This window comes from Drosophila ficusphila, unplaced genomic scaffold (assembly GCF_018152265.1).
Source record: "Drosophila ficusphila isolate 14025-0441.05 unplaced genomic scaffold, ASM1815226v1 contig_791, whole genome shotgun sequence".
In the NCBI taxonomy this organism is placed as follows: Eukaryota; Metazoa; Arthropoda; class Insecta; order Diptera; family Drosophilidae; genus Drosophila; species Drosophila ficusphila.
The window spans coordinates 16,259,940-16,273,889 of record NW_025064737.1 but is presented as its reverse complement, the minus strand read 5'-3'; the positions used below and the strand labels follow the sequence as shown (position 1 = coordinate 16,273,889).

Genomic DNA, 13,950 nt, shown 5'->3' with positions numbered 1-13,950 from the left:
CGCTCGGAAAACGCTGCGCAAACGATCTCCCTCTCTCACTCACTCCATTTCTCGTCCTACTCTTTAGTTTGTTGCTTGGGTTCCGGATTTGTTTACTCAGTGTACATTTAGAACATTTGTTAGCTATGCTGAAATACGGATTACGACGTCTAGAGTATGTATTTTATATATATATGTCTATTTATATAGTTTCACTTATCGTATAAATGTTACCGGCACTATTGTTCTGAACTCAAGAGTTGTTCAATTTTCCATAACGCTTAAATGCTTGAAATAAGTCTGAGAATGCTGCCAAACTTTGTTGATCCAACTGAATAACTTGACTCACTAAATTCAAATCAAACTGTTCACACACATATACAATTTGTTTTATATATGTGTACGTGTGATTATATACTGGTTGCTCCATCTTAAGACTTTCATCGATGCTGTTTTACTTTCTCCGCTTCCTCCACCTACTTCCTCCCCAACTTTCTTCTATTCCTCCCGAAAACTAAGTATAATCTTTGTATGAACCGTGAACTTAAGGACTCTGCTCTACCCTCTTCCTGTTGTTGTTGTACTCGAACGAACTGAGAAGATGCTCAACTGAAAACTGGCTGGAAAAACAGCGGCGCCACGCCCACTTTTCTGGGTTAATAAAGGGGCGTGGTCGCCGTTCTGGCTTGTCTATTTCACTATTGATAACTTAAACGGTAAATTGTTTCTGTGAAAGGCAACTGTTGCGCGTAGAGGCCGCAGCTTTCTCCTTGGGGATCCTTCATCCAGGATATATTGGTTTTCGGGATCAAGGGTTAAGGGGAAGAGGTAAGGGTAAAGGAAATTGTTTTTAGCTGCGGCTCCCGCTCGGTTTGTTTGTCGTTTTGCTATATTTAGTTGTATATGCTATTGTAAAAAATATCATTATAAATACTTTTGTTTATCGGTTGCTTACGTTTACGGCTCTCGTTACGTTACGTTACGGTTACGGTTAGGGTTACGGTTACGGTTAGCTAACGGTTACCTTAACGCCTACTGTGGTTGCAGTTGCTGTGCTTATTTTTTTGTAGCTCTCGCTGGTGTTAGCTTTTGATTTGATCGGTAGCATCGGCTATAGCTAGCCGATGCCGCCTGTCGATTGCTCTGTAAACTTATACATTATAAAATATCTGATCACATTTGTTTGCAGTCTCTGTATAAATATTGTTGTTTCATTTGTTCGCTTATCGCCTTCGTTTACATGGTTTACGTTTAAATTACTTTACATATTGTACACATGCCACGCCCACGTGGCACGCCTTTTATCTCGGATAAATAATAGGATGGGCGATCGATCGAAACCTGGATCGATGGCCGAGAAGGAAAAACGTTGAAACTGAAAATCAATTGTTTGTTGTTTAGCTCTTTTTTATGGCTCGTTGGAATTGCGTTTTTCGTTTGCTCCTACAGTTGTTTTACATAAAATTTCGTGTAGAATTTTGACAAACGTCTGGCTCCGTTCCTGGTAACCGTTATTTAATTTATTTATATTTGGGTATTCTTCATTTCGGGGGATCAAGCAGGCGACTGCTTGCTTCTTGGTGGTGCCAATGGGTGCGATTTCGTTTTGGTTGTACTTCAGTTGACGACGGCTGGTGGCGCACCTTTAATCCTCGAAGGATTACAAAGGACGCCGAGTGGGAAATAATAATAATATTGCTGGGCTATTGTCTGGGTGCTTTTGCGGCACCCCGTCTCGATTTGCATTTTGTCAATTTTCACCTGTTTATTGCTAATGCATCTGCAAGTGCATCTGTATCTGTATCTGTTTGCTTTGTTGTGTGAGAGTAAACCAAAAGAGTTTTGCAGTTCGTTTCGCAGCGCGTTGCATGCCCCCTTAGAAATGTATAACCATTCTCGATGTGTTTCTCTTTTGATTACCAGGAATGACGCCAGTTAAACGCACGCAAAGATTTGTGGCTCATTTGTGCCAGCTCTCGATTGATTGAGTGGCTCGTTAGAGAATTGTGAAACAAAGGGTTTTTATCACTTATTCTTGTTGTCTATGTGAGTCGATCTGAGTGTTTATCCCGATTGGCTGGTTGATCCGATTCCGAGTGAGATATACATCCCGATTCTGGACAGGCACGAGCACGAGTTGCTTAAAGTTTTGATTGTGGCTACTCCTCTTTATCTGTTTCTGTTTCTAATCTCGGGTTCCCTCGGGTTCAGCAGGCAGGCATCTTCTTCGGGGCTTCTTCTTTTTATTTTTTTAATGGCAGTTTCTTGGACTGCACTTCTATTGGCAATTTCTTGTGTGGCGTGCTTTGCTCTGCCAGTCGGTGGATATATATACCCTCCAAAATCGGATCTGATGGGGCGCTCAGATCGGAACTCGGTTGCTGATTCGTAAATGAAAACATAATTGTTGCTGTTGTCGTTAATTGCTAACTGAAAACCTCGGTGAACGAACTAAAAGTTTTGGCTTATTTGGCTAATTGGCTATTGCTGCGGTTGTTGTTGATTGATTTCGTTTGAGTATAAAAATATAAATTGTTTTATAAAAAGTTATTGGTTGCTGTTGCTTATTTGTTTATTTGTTTGTTTGTCTGCTTGTTGCATTGTATTGTACTATAAATTATCCCGGTTCGTGCATGGCACGCTCGTCTATTGCAAATGAAACTGTGGCATAAAATCTGGTTCTCCCGCTTCGTCCCTTTCAAAATTCAACTATAAACACTTATGGATTAGTTTTGGTATTGCTTTATATGTATATATATTTATATTTGTATTCGATCATGGGTAAATATTCAGTTATATTCAGTGTAAAATTTGAACTCAGGATGGCTTAAAGACTCAACAAAATTGGAATATCTCTCTCCTATCGCTCCCTATGTATATATAGCGTATTTATCTTTGATATGTGTAGACAACCCAAAAAAAGTTGCTGCTGGAAGTGCTTTGTGCTGTTGTTATTACCGATCTCATTTTTTTCGTATTGTCGCTTCTAATTGGGCTTGTTGTTGTTCATATTTCAATTTTTTTATTGCGTTTTTGCTTTGTATATTTGAGTAAAAATATTTATTGTGGTTGTGAAAAACTGTGAGAGATTAACTCAAAAATATCACATACGAGTTGTGTATGTTTCCCTGGCTATTGTTGGCTGTTAAAACTAAATTGCAAACTCTCCTCCTCATCCGTTTCACTGTTATGGTTTCTTAGGTATTTGTTTATCGTTATCGTTGTTTTTATTCGGTTATCGGTTTGGTTTGGGGTTTATGCAACATTTCCTTTATATTTTTATACTTTCTCATGTGCTTTTTGATGTTGTTGTATATATATCAATTTGAATTTGGAATTTTCAATGGGCAACTTTCGTTGCGGCCGAAACATTGGGGTTACGTCATAAGCCAAAAGTTTTAACCTCTTCTTCATAAACTTCAGAACTAAGGATGCGTAAGTTTGATTCCTGATTGATCAACTGAAAAACTATAGTAACACTGGTTGCTGTTGCAGAATTGCAAGAATTTCGATTGTTCAACTTAGTCCTTTGGTGCAGACACACAGTGCATGCCGAAAGTATCCGCACTGTGCGCTGCTCTATTGCAGTTTGTTTGAAATAATGGTGTGGTGCAGATTGTCTGCACCACGGCTTAATCTCCATACTCTCCACTCCTCATCTCTTCTGTCTGATTCTTCCTACGCCAAATAAGTGATAAAAATTTTACTTCCAAACGGTTTGATTCTTTGTTTTTTGGTGTTTTTATTTTTTTGGGCCAAAAGATGTTGGGAATTTTGAGAATCGCGCTTGCTACTAAAAAAACGCAATTGTTTTTGGAAATATTTCATCGCCGTTAAAATGGATTTTTCGTTTCATTCATCATTTTTATGTATACCAAAACTGCAAATTTTTGTGTGTTTTTATATTTTACTTCGTCTTTTCTGTCTTGTGATCAGATGTTTTCCAAACCAAGGATGTTTAACTAACTTATGGTTACGTTGAAGTTGAAGTTACGAATAGATTTGCTTTGATTTACCATGGAGTATGTACCCTACGTGTAAGTTTGACTGGCTTGCTTCAGTGTTTTGTGCGTGTGTGGGCTTGCCAAAGGGGATCTGTTTGATATATATACCGATTTGGGTTTGGCACATGTCCTATCTCAATCCCCTGCTCCTCTCCTCAACCGAAAATCGAATTGCGCGCATTTTCAATGCAGTAAGGCTGTGAGTGAATATCTGCCTGGCCTTGGCCAGAATGTCCTTTTCCAGGGGCTCTGATTTGGGTCGGGGATCGCTTATGCTTAGACTGTAGTAATATTTTAATTACGTGTATGTAGTTGTATTTAAATGTCGCTATGTACAAATCTGATCAATTGCTGTTATCGGTTTTGTTTTCTTTTGGTTTTTCATTCAGTAATCAGTAATCGGTAAGTTTGGGTATTTTTCTTTTGGTTTGCTTGGTATTCTGCGGTATTAATGCTTTTAAAATCTAGTTAAAATTGCATATGGCTGCGTCTGCTTTTTTATATTTGGTAATTGGTTTACGTGTAGTAGGTATATACTTATCTCGCCTTCCATCTCGCTCTCGCTTCTATCGTCTGCCTCGATCAATCGATCGATTCTTTTTCGTTATCGGTTTGCGTGCAGTGTTCATTAATGGTTTTTAAGTTTACTTTTGCTATGCTGTGAATTCGATTCTGGCTGCTGACCAACACTGGTCACACGGGTCGCTGATTGGTTGCTTGGTTTGCCGGAAGTCCCTCTCCATTTCCGGCGATCGTTCTCTGTCTGGTTTCCTGCTGCAGCTGTACTTAATCTATATGCTTAGGCTAACTTAGTTCCTGGGTGTAAACTGTACCTTGCGAACCGTGACAGCAGCTTGGCCAAAAAACGAGGAACGAACTTTCATTGGCCTATGGCTGATCGATCTGTAAGTCTTTTTGGAATTTCCCAACACCGAAAGATTGCTCTGGAGGAACTTAACTCACTTTTCGGGGGCTTCTCGAAAGGGCAGGCCGAAGTTTGGTGGGCGTGGCTGAAGGCGGGCTTAGCTGCTGACCACGGCCGCCAGGTGTCGCATTCGCTTGGTTTGCGTCGCTCGATTAAGATGAATTATGGAGAATTTAGCTTACCCTTTTCGTCTCTGCGCTCCACCGAATAGTTGAGGTCGTTGTGGTTCCTGTGGTTGTTGGGGGTTTTAGTGAGGTGTGTGATGGTTGGTGGTGGTGGTGGTGGTGTTGTGGTTGCCAATCAGTTCCAATTTTGCGGTGACAATTGCCAAAAATGCTTCTGACGGAGGTTGGTTGGTTGCTTGGTTGGGGATAGTTGAACCAAAAATGTGGTTGGGGGTGGTTGATAAGCGGCCAAAAGGTGGGGGTTAATTTTGTTAAAGAAAAATCCAAGCGCCGTCATTTGTGTTTTCTGTTTTCTCAATTAATTTCGCTTTTATTAACCAATTATCGTTCGGAACGGACCCTTTTGCGGTCCGTTCCCATGACTTGTTGACTTAAGTTTAAGTATGTATGTTTATGTTAGTATAAATGTATGAAATATGTATGTTGCATTAAATATACGCAAGTGTAAGTGTGCTCCTGTGTCATTTGTTGGTACGCAAGTATATCGGTTCATTCGCCTTCCTTGAGTTAAAGAAAGAAAGCGCTGACTAAAACTGATGGAAACAGAACAGAACAGAAAGGTTTCAATGCTTAATTTTTGCTTAGTTTTTTCATTTTTTGTATTGCTGTTAACTTCCTGAATTTTGACGGTATAGATACGGCTGCTCATCGCTATTTTCGAATTTTGCTTAAAGATACAATTTCGCCTAAAGTTTTGTTTGCCAAACGTTTATTGTTAATTCGCCTTAAATTGCCTAAATGGTTTTCGTCTCTCAATTTCGCTCGTCTCGCAATTGTCAATTAACTATTTTTACATCAATCAATAATTTCGTATGGAGGGGGTCCTCCATATTGGTTTTATCCGAAACAATAATGCAGTTAGTTCGATTTTTAGTTTTGTTGTTAGTTACTTTTTCTATCACAAAATCAGTTACAATTGTATTTAGATCAATTTCATTTCCAAATGTCTTGCATTTTCAAATTTCATTTTTCAAATTTCAACTCCATTGCCAAAAGCCGTTCCTTCGTAAATTTTGTAAAGGCATTAACAATCAACGCGTCTCTCCTGGGGCCCTAAAATCGGACTTGAATTTCGACTTCTGTCTGTTGTGAAGATGGGTGAAACTTAGGGGTAAGACAACTCAATTGGGTAATAAACTTAAGCTTCAGTTCGATTAGCGAATGCCTCTGCCTGCCTCTTTTGCTTTGTACGATTCCCTAAAAACTAATTTCGCAAATGCATTTTTCATTTTTCAATTATCCAAACTTCAATTTCACTTTCAATTTCAATTTCGATTCGAAGAACTCCCGATTCTTCCGATCGATTTCGCTTTTGGATTAGGAAACTCACCGTCTTATACGCGACTAATTTTGTCATAGGTACGCCAAAGTGCAATCAAATTTTGCTTAGGATCCCTTTTTAATGGGGAACTCTGGTTAAGCCTAAAAAACTCACTTAGTTCGTTTCAATTTAGTTTTAGCTAAAATTCAACTATTGTTCAATAATTTCGTGATCATTGGTGTGGCCGAAAGGTTTGCTGGGGTTCAATCTGCGATCTCGTCTGCTTCTTATAGCGGTGTTCCCATCCAAACTACTCTAAACTCCCGCCAGAGGGCGCTAGGGTGCGGGTCTTATTAACTTAGTGAGTGACTAACTGACTGACTGACTGACTGGCTGGCTGGCTGATGGAGCTCCTCGGAGCAATTGTTGGGCCGAAATGATGGATTTCGCTTCGTTCGTTTCGTTCGAGGAATATGATTTAGTCTGAGCCAAAGTTTTCAAATGTTTTGCATGCAGTTGATGATGTTGTTTGCTGTTGTCGCATTGCAGTTGCAATCGGAGATGAGATGATTGCAGCTGCAGGAACAACAGGGTTTGCCCGCCCCTGGCCCAAAGTTCGCCGGACGGAGAGCAGGCAAACATATCCCTCTAAACCCGCCCACTTTCCATGCTGTGTCTGCTGTGCTGATGAATGAGAAGTGCATGATCGATCTCAGCCAGCCAGCGATCGGCTATTATAGTCTTACATATATAATCCATATAATCACAACAAATCAGGAGAATAAAAGAAACCATATTTTTAATTTGTATTTTTGGTGTTTCGTGTATATTTTGTTTTGTTGCAACTCAAGGCCAAGTAAAGTAAATTAATTAAACTAAACGTTAACTTAACTAAACGTATAAATTATTTACATAAATAACAGACTAGTGTGTGTGTGTGTGTGTTTGTGATGTGTTGGTGTGTATGTTGATTATTCTATAAAATTAAGATGCGTGCTCAAATGTGGGCACTAAAGTAAAAGAATTGATTAAAAATAAACCGTATTCAAGGGTTTCATGTTAACAATTAACTTTGGTCGAAGGTTCGCATAACGTATATAGCAAATGATAATATTAACTACCCTAACGCCCTCTGCTCGTACAAATAACTCTGGCTCTCTCATTAAAAATCTAAATAGTTTTTGCAATTTCTTAACCTTTTTTTGGTGATTTTTTTGCTTAAAGTTTCGCTTAATAGACATCGAATATATGCTTAGCGCTTAAGGGGGGATTAAGGGGGTATAGCAACCTTAGCTTTCGGGTGATTTTAAGATTAATTCCCGATTTCCGACTGACGAAGCTGCACATGCTTTTGTAAAGCAGTGCACAACTGGGCAGTGGAAACTGCTTACCGGAAAGTCGGTCGACCAAGCAGTGTGGCAAGATCCACTTACTGCTTGACCAAGCGACTTTCGCTCTCTCAAATGAACACACACTTTGTACCGATGTGGGTCTGTGTGTGTGTGTGCGTGGAATGCGTGTGGTTATCGTGTTGGTGTTTTGTTTTTTTTTTAAGTGTTTCATGGAATGTGTGTCAACTTTCGGTAGATCATTAGACGGCTCAACTATTTGTTAAATATTCATACGTATACGTAATCTGCTGTAAATATTTTCAAAAAAATTTCAACTAACAAACCAACGGCGAGTACAGTTTACACTGCCTGTAAAATATGCTCGGTTGTGGGTGTTCTCAGGTGTGTGGCTCAGGTTTTTTTCAATTTGCACTATTTCACATTAGATTAAGACTTGCTGCTCTATGTTTATGTTTATGTTTATGTTTTGGTTTTGTTCAATCGACCTGGGAAAATAAGATTTCCCTGGTTCACTCTCTTCATACTCTTGTCGCTGCTTTTTTTGCTGAGGTTCATGTGTAATATTTGTTCGTGTGTTTGTGTGGTTTTGGAAATTTTTGAAAAAATATTTTGCTCAGTGTGTTTTCTAAACGCGTTTTCGACTCAGCTACATGTCCAAGTTCCATTTTGCAGAGTGTGTACTGTATTGTATTGTTCTGAATTGTTCGTTTTTTTGGCTGGGGGAGTTGGTCATATCCAGTCGTGTTTCCTGCGCAGGTTTAGCCTTTTAGCTTTGGCCTGCGTCGCGCCTTCGAATGGCTGCTGCCTGCCCTGGAGTTGCTGGTGGAGGTAGCGGTGGTGCTGCTGCAGTTCGTGGTGGTGGCGTTGGTGTTGGTGTTGGTGGTGCAGGTGCTGGTGGACGCCGGACTGATGGGCGGTGGCATCCCCAGCGGATGCGGCAACGGCAACGGCAGCGGCGGCAGCGCCAACTCCTCCACTTATTCCAGCTGCTCTAAAAAATTGGGCGACTTGAAGTACTCGGGCACGGGATCGTCCATGCGCGATATGATCTTGTATATGGACTTCTTCCACGACTGCTCGGTGTCTTTGCCACCCTGTATTGCACGGAAGAACTCCCGCAGTGTCGATTCGACCACGAAGCGGAAATTCTGGGGTACCTGTGGATACCGATTTGTTCTCGATTAGCGACTGGCTCCCAAAAAGTTGGTTTCTCTGGTCATCTGGTTAGTTAGTGGTGGTGGTGGTGGTTGTGGTGGTGGTTAACGCTCGCATCCACACACACTGCGATCTATTTACTTTCATCTCTTTAATTTATTAACTGAGAGTGTGTGTGCATGTAGAGTCGGAGTTTGGGGGTTGGGGAGGGTGTTAATGTTTAGGGGGCTAGTGTTGGTGTTAGTGGGTGTGGGCGTGGTTATTGGCATACCTCAATGTGGTTATTGCGATTGTAGTGCAAATTGAGCACGCGATACAATTCACTATCTCCAGCAATCAACAGATCATCGGGTGTCTTGATGCCTTCGGTGACAGCTTGTCGTGCATATTTCTCCATTTGTATGTAGTAGAATTCTCTGCAGATGCGTAGATGAGGAATGTTTGGTTTGGTCAGTATTCTGGTTGTTGTTTGTTTTTTTTTTATTCTATTCTATTTATATTTTTGTTGATCAGCATTCAAATTTACAAAATCGCAACGCAAACGAAACAATAATCAAGGTTCGAACTTAGGAGAGAGGTGGGGAAAACAAAGGAGGAAAGTCGTTAAGTGGTAAACCAAATTCAAAGGAAATCGCTAATCGCTCTCTCTCTCTCACTCTTTCACTCTTCTTCTCTCACTCACTCAGCCACTCTATCTCGCTCACTCTGTTCCTCACTCGGTCCCTTAATGCATTATATTGGATAGCTGTTTGAGTATGACATTATTAATAATTCGCTGCATACTCTTAGGCGCGCCTTGTGGGTGTGTGTGGGTTTTCTGTCTGTAATCGTGTGTTTGAGTGTGCAAAGAATTTTTAATAAATCTCAAATGTGCAGCAGAAGCTCGTGGTGGTGCAATAACAATTGCAAGTCGAGGCGGCATCTTCTAGCTGCTGCGGTTTTATTTCTTTTTTCTTTTTTCAGATTTTTTTTTTTTGTTCTGCCTTGGGGGTTGGGGATTTAATTAGCAAGTGCAGCGGGATGCTGCTGCTACTGCTGCGTCGCCTTGTTTAGTCAAGTGATTTGTGTGTGGGCTGCCATTCGCAGGGGGATACTGCCAAGCGGTGAAGAAGGGGAAGGGGAGGGGGTAATGGTGGGTTGGACCGGGGGGGTGTATGCCTTACTTGGCAACTGTAAGTGATTGCTTGTCTTCCGGCCTGACTGCCACTCCTCGTCCTTCGCTTCTCACGGATCCTGCATTGTCTGCCGCGCACTAATTGTTGTCTTTTTGCCGAGAATCCTTTGGAGTCCTTTCCCCACATCCCCCCTACTTTCCCAGCCCACTGCTCTTGACAACGCTCCGATAATCGCGCTAATTTCAAGATTTCCCAGTAGCAGGCACCAAATGCATTTCTCATGTTGTGCCACAGCGCTCGTGTTGATTTTCCAAACAATAAGCGCAGAATGCGCAAATAGAAAATCTTTTCCTTCCCAGAGCTCCGCCACTCCCGCTCCTCCATTTGGGTCTCCCCGGAGGCGCTTGCACTTGAAGAGCAGCGAGGGAAAGTGGGAGGGGAAAGCGGGAGAAGGGGAAGTGTGGAACGGATCGGGCTGTGGGTGGTTTTGGGATGGCTTCATAATGAGGCTGATGGCTTGGCCTGGCCGAAAGAAAGGAATCGCTGTGTGACAGTTTTGTGTGACAGTTCATTGTGCCGGGTGTCCATAGTTATTAGGGATTGCCAGGATCTCAACCCGAGCAGCGTTTCGTTTGGTTTGGTTTGGTTCGGTTTGAATTGCAATTAGCTTTGTGGCTGGCGTGAAAAAGAGCTTGAGGCGATCCTTATGCAATTGCATATGGCAATGTGGCATGTGGCATGTTGGCATGCGGCATGTGGCGGGAATGCAGGAAAAGGAAGCTTGGCTTGGCGGTTTCAAATGCGCCACTTAATTTAGATAATAAGCCGTGCAAGTGGAACTGCAGCAGATGTGCAGATGCAATGGCGTTGGGGCTTGACGGAAGTGCTAATTAGTTTGCATATAATATTTCGTAGCCTATTTATTTGGGTCTCACTCCCCCACACGCACACACACACACACACACCTTCGCAGCGAGAGAGAGTGTGAGAAAGAAGGAGGGGGAGAGGAAGACGAGAGGAGGAGAGCCACTAAAACACTTGTTGAAAGGCAGGCAGGCGTTGCTTTGTCAAGTGCATTCATCTCTCGCCCACTCACTCTTCCTCTCTCTCCCTCTCTCTTTTCTTTCTTTCACTCTCTGCCAGGTTGAGTGTGTGCGTGTGGCGGTGTGCGCTTTTTGTGTGCGTTTCTTGTTCGTGTGCGTGGCGTGTGTGTCTCCTTCTTCGCTGCACCTTCTTCTTCTTCTCTTCATCATTTTCTTGTTCACCTCCTCCGGAATAAATCACGTATCACGGATTACGGTTACGAATTCGAACGAGTAGAATGTTATTAATAAGCTCACACATACTCACCCACACATATGCAGACATCTCTACCTCATACATTAATGAAGTAATTGGCAACACTTTTGCATTGTATCTATATATAAGCATCTGTACAAGTCATATACGTCTATATACATATACAGAATGGAGCGTGTATCGTATCTGAGTGTCTGAGTATGAGTATGTTTATATATGTGGGTGTGAGTTGTTTTTTTTTTATAAATGTAACTGCTGTTTTTGTTTTTGCTGTTTTGCTTTGTTTTTGTTTTTGTTGTTGTTGTTGTTGTCAGCAAGATCTTTTCACGCGACGAAGGAGGGGAAAAGTGGGGAAAGCTGGCAAGCTGCTCTAAGCGCCAAAAGGACACTTAACCTCAAAAAAAGGAAAGGCTGCTCGATGAGAAACAAAACACGGAAAAAGAACAGCGGGAGATGTGTGTGGGTGTAAGTGAGTTGGTGCAAGTGAGCATGTGTGTGTGTGTGTGTGGGCGTATCCTTGAGCGCCTTTTGCCAGTAGGGCCCTGGCCATTGTGCTCGAAACTCTCAAGTAGCTGCCGCCATGAAAAGCGGCCAAAGAAACCCACTGAATGTATCCTGGCAAACAAACTAATTAGCCCGCCAGGAGTCTGAGTGTCAGCGTATGTGTTCGCGTATGTGTATGTGTATGTGTGTGCTTGTATGAATGCATGTCCTTTGCCGCTTTCTTTTCATTATTTGCATTTTGGCGAGCACAAAAAGAAGTTACTGCAGCTAATGCAATTATATAAGTGGCCTGCTTGAGGACCTCGAACAAAAGGCACTTTTGTTAATTAGCCAACACAACCACACACAGACACACACACATAAGGCAAGTGGGGCTGAGAGTGTGTGGATGGGTGGCTGTGAGTGGGTGGGGCCCACTTAAGTAGGCAACACTTTTTAATATGCCAGCGCCACAAGTTTCTTGGCCTCGCTCTCCGCTATTTTCACACTTGCTCGCCAGCTCAAGTGGCAGCTTATCATCCGGCGGACTCTCCAGCTCATCTTTTCACCGGAATCCTAAAAAGGGGCGTACTCCAGCCCCTTGAATTTTTCTTAAGTGGCCACTTTCAGCAACATGTTATTAGAGCACTCAGCCCCCAGAATATCTGTGTGTTTTTGCTTCTGTGTTGCATGTTCTGTGTACGAGTGTGAGTTTGTCAGTGTGGGAAACTCATAATATTAACTAGTGGCTAAGAGAGAGCAAAAAGCTGTTACAAGTATTCATTTCCTAGGTTAATTTAGGGGTAAAACGATTAAGGGGGAAATGCTTTCCCCGAGAACAAAGAAAACAAAAAAATCAAAACTAAGGAACTCAATATGAGAAAGCAACGCAAATAACCGTTACATCCAGGCCAACCCTAAGCCAAGAAATCCGCAAGAAAAAAAGGAAACAAACAATCAAGAACCAGTTAGGAAATCAAAAAATATTCCCACCCATTTTAACCTCTTTGGCAAAAGAAGTCGAAGTCGAGGGCAAAGACAAGATGCCAACTCCCCGAAAATTCCCATGCAAAGTTGGGTATTTCGTATCGATAAGGGATAAGGAGTAAGGAATAAGGGATTGCAACCCCAAACGGAAATTCCGACAAACCCCGAGCGTGCCGGGTCTTGATTTGTTGTCTTTTGTGTGCTGTGTTCTGCTGGTGCGCAGGTAGGGGAATTTCTTAGGGTGTCTTGCGGACAATTCCTTAAGACGTTGCGCATGTCTTAGACAAATCGGAGACGGGCAGCTGCTCAACCGAAAGCCGAACGGTTGAAAGAGGGTTGCAAGGTAAATCCAGGTGGGATTGAGATTTAGTGCCACGCTCTGCTTTTCTCTGTTATTCCTTCACTCCGTACTTTGTTTTCATTTCGTTGTTTTATTTTTTTCGGGGCGGACAGATGCGGCCCGGATTTGGCGCGCAAATCACGGCGACTGCATGCGGGCCTACCTCACTTCACTTCATGGCTTTCATTCCAGGTTCAGTTCAGAGAACACACCCCACATCTTCCCCTTCCCATCTAGTACGACCCGTAGTATGTGGCAGCTGTCGCTTTTCCGTAGTCTTTGTGCTAGTCTTTTTGGCAACTTCTTGCGCAATTTCACGGACTGACAGTTGGAGTCGCGGAATGACAGCCGAATGGTGTTGCATGTCCCCTCGACGACTTCTTGAGTGCAAGAGTCGAGCCTTTCGACAGGTGGCAGTCTCATTTTTGGCCAATCAATTTGTAACCGAATCAAGCCCCCAAGGCCAGCGACAAAAAAAAAAAAAAAAAAAAAAAAAAAACTTAGAACTCGAAACTAGAAACTCAAGCGACGAAATCATAAAAATGAATGCTGCTGAATGGTTAATATAAATAGCATATGTTTTGACTTAAGGATCGAGGATTGTAAATTGCAGAACTTACCGGAAGTTTGAGAACCATTTAACCAATTGTGCTGTGTTGTTCTTGTTGAACTTGATGTCCGGGAAGTACATCTTGAGCACCGCGGAGCTGGGATAGCGCACCCAGAAGAACATCAGCTTGGCCTTGCGCAGGTGCATCGGTGTCAATGTAGAAGAGTGCAAAGGAGTCAAGGATTCGCAATGTCTGGCGGTGTTATAGATATATATGGTACATGTATGAGTTATATGTGTCGGTTCGATGGTCGA

General features: G+C 42.3%; 1 protein-coding gene across 3 annotated transcripts in view; it reads right to left on the bottom strand.

Moving 5' to 3' along the window:
• Positions 1 to 6,756: 6,756 nt before the first annotated feature.
• Positions 6,757 to 13,950, bottom strand: part of LOC108092017 (homeobox protein prospero) — a 53,587-nt gene continuing 46,393 nt past the window's right edge. The window contains exons 5-7 of one of the 3 annotated variants that reach the window (XM_017191453.2): positions 13,706 to 13,888; positions 9,133 to 9,277; positions 6,757 to 8,863 (exon numbers count right to left, since the gene is read on the bottom strand). In XM_017191453.2, the coding sequence (XP_017046942.2) occupies positions 8,684 to 8,863; positions 9,133 to 9,277; positions 13,706 to 13,888 (508 nt within the window). In that variant the 3' untranslated portion in view covers positions 6,757 to 8,683. The remainder of the gene's footprint in view (positions 8,864 to 9,132; positions 9,278 to 13,705; positions 13,889 to 13,950) is intronic. The other 2 variants (XM_017191454.2, XM_017191455.2) reach the window with 2 other exon arrangements.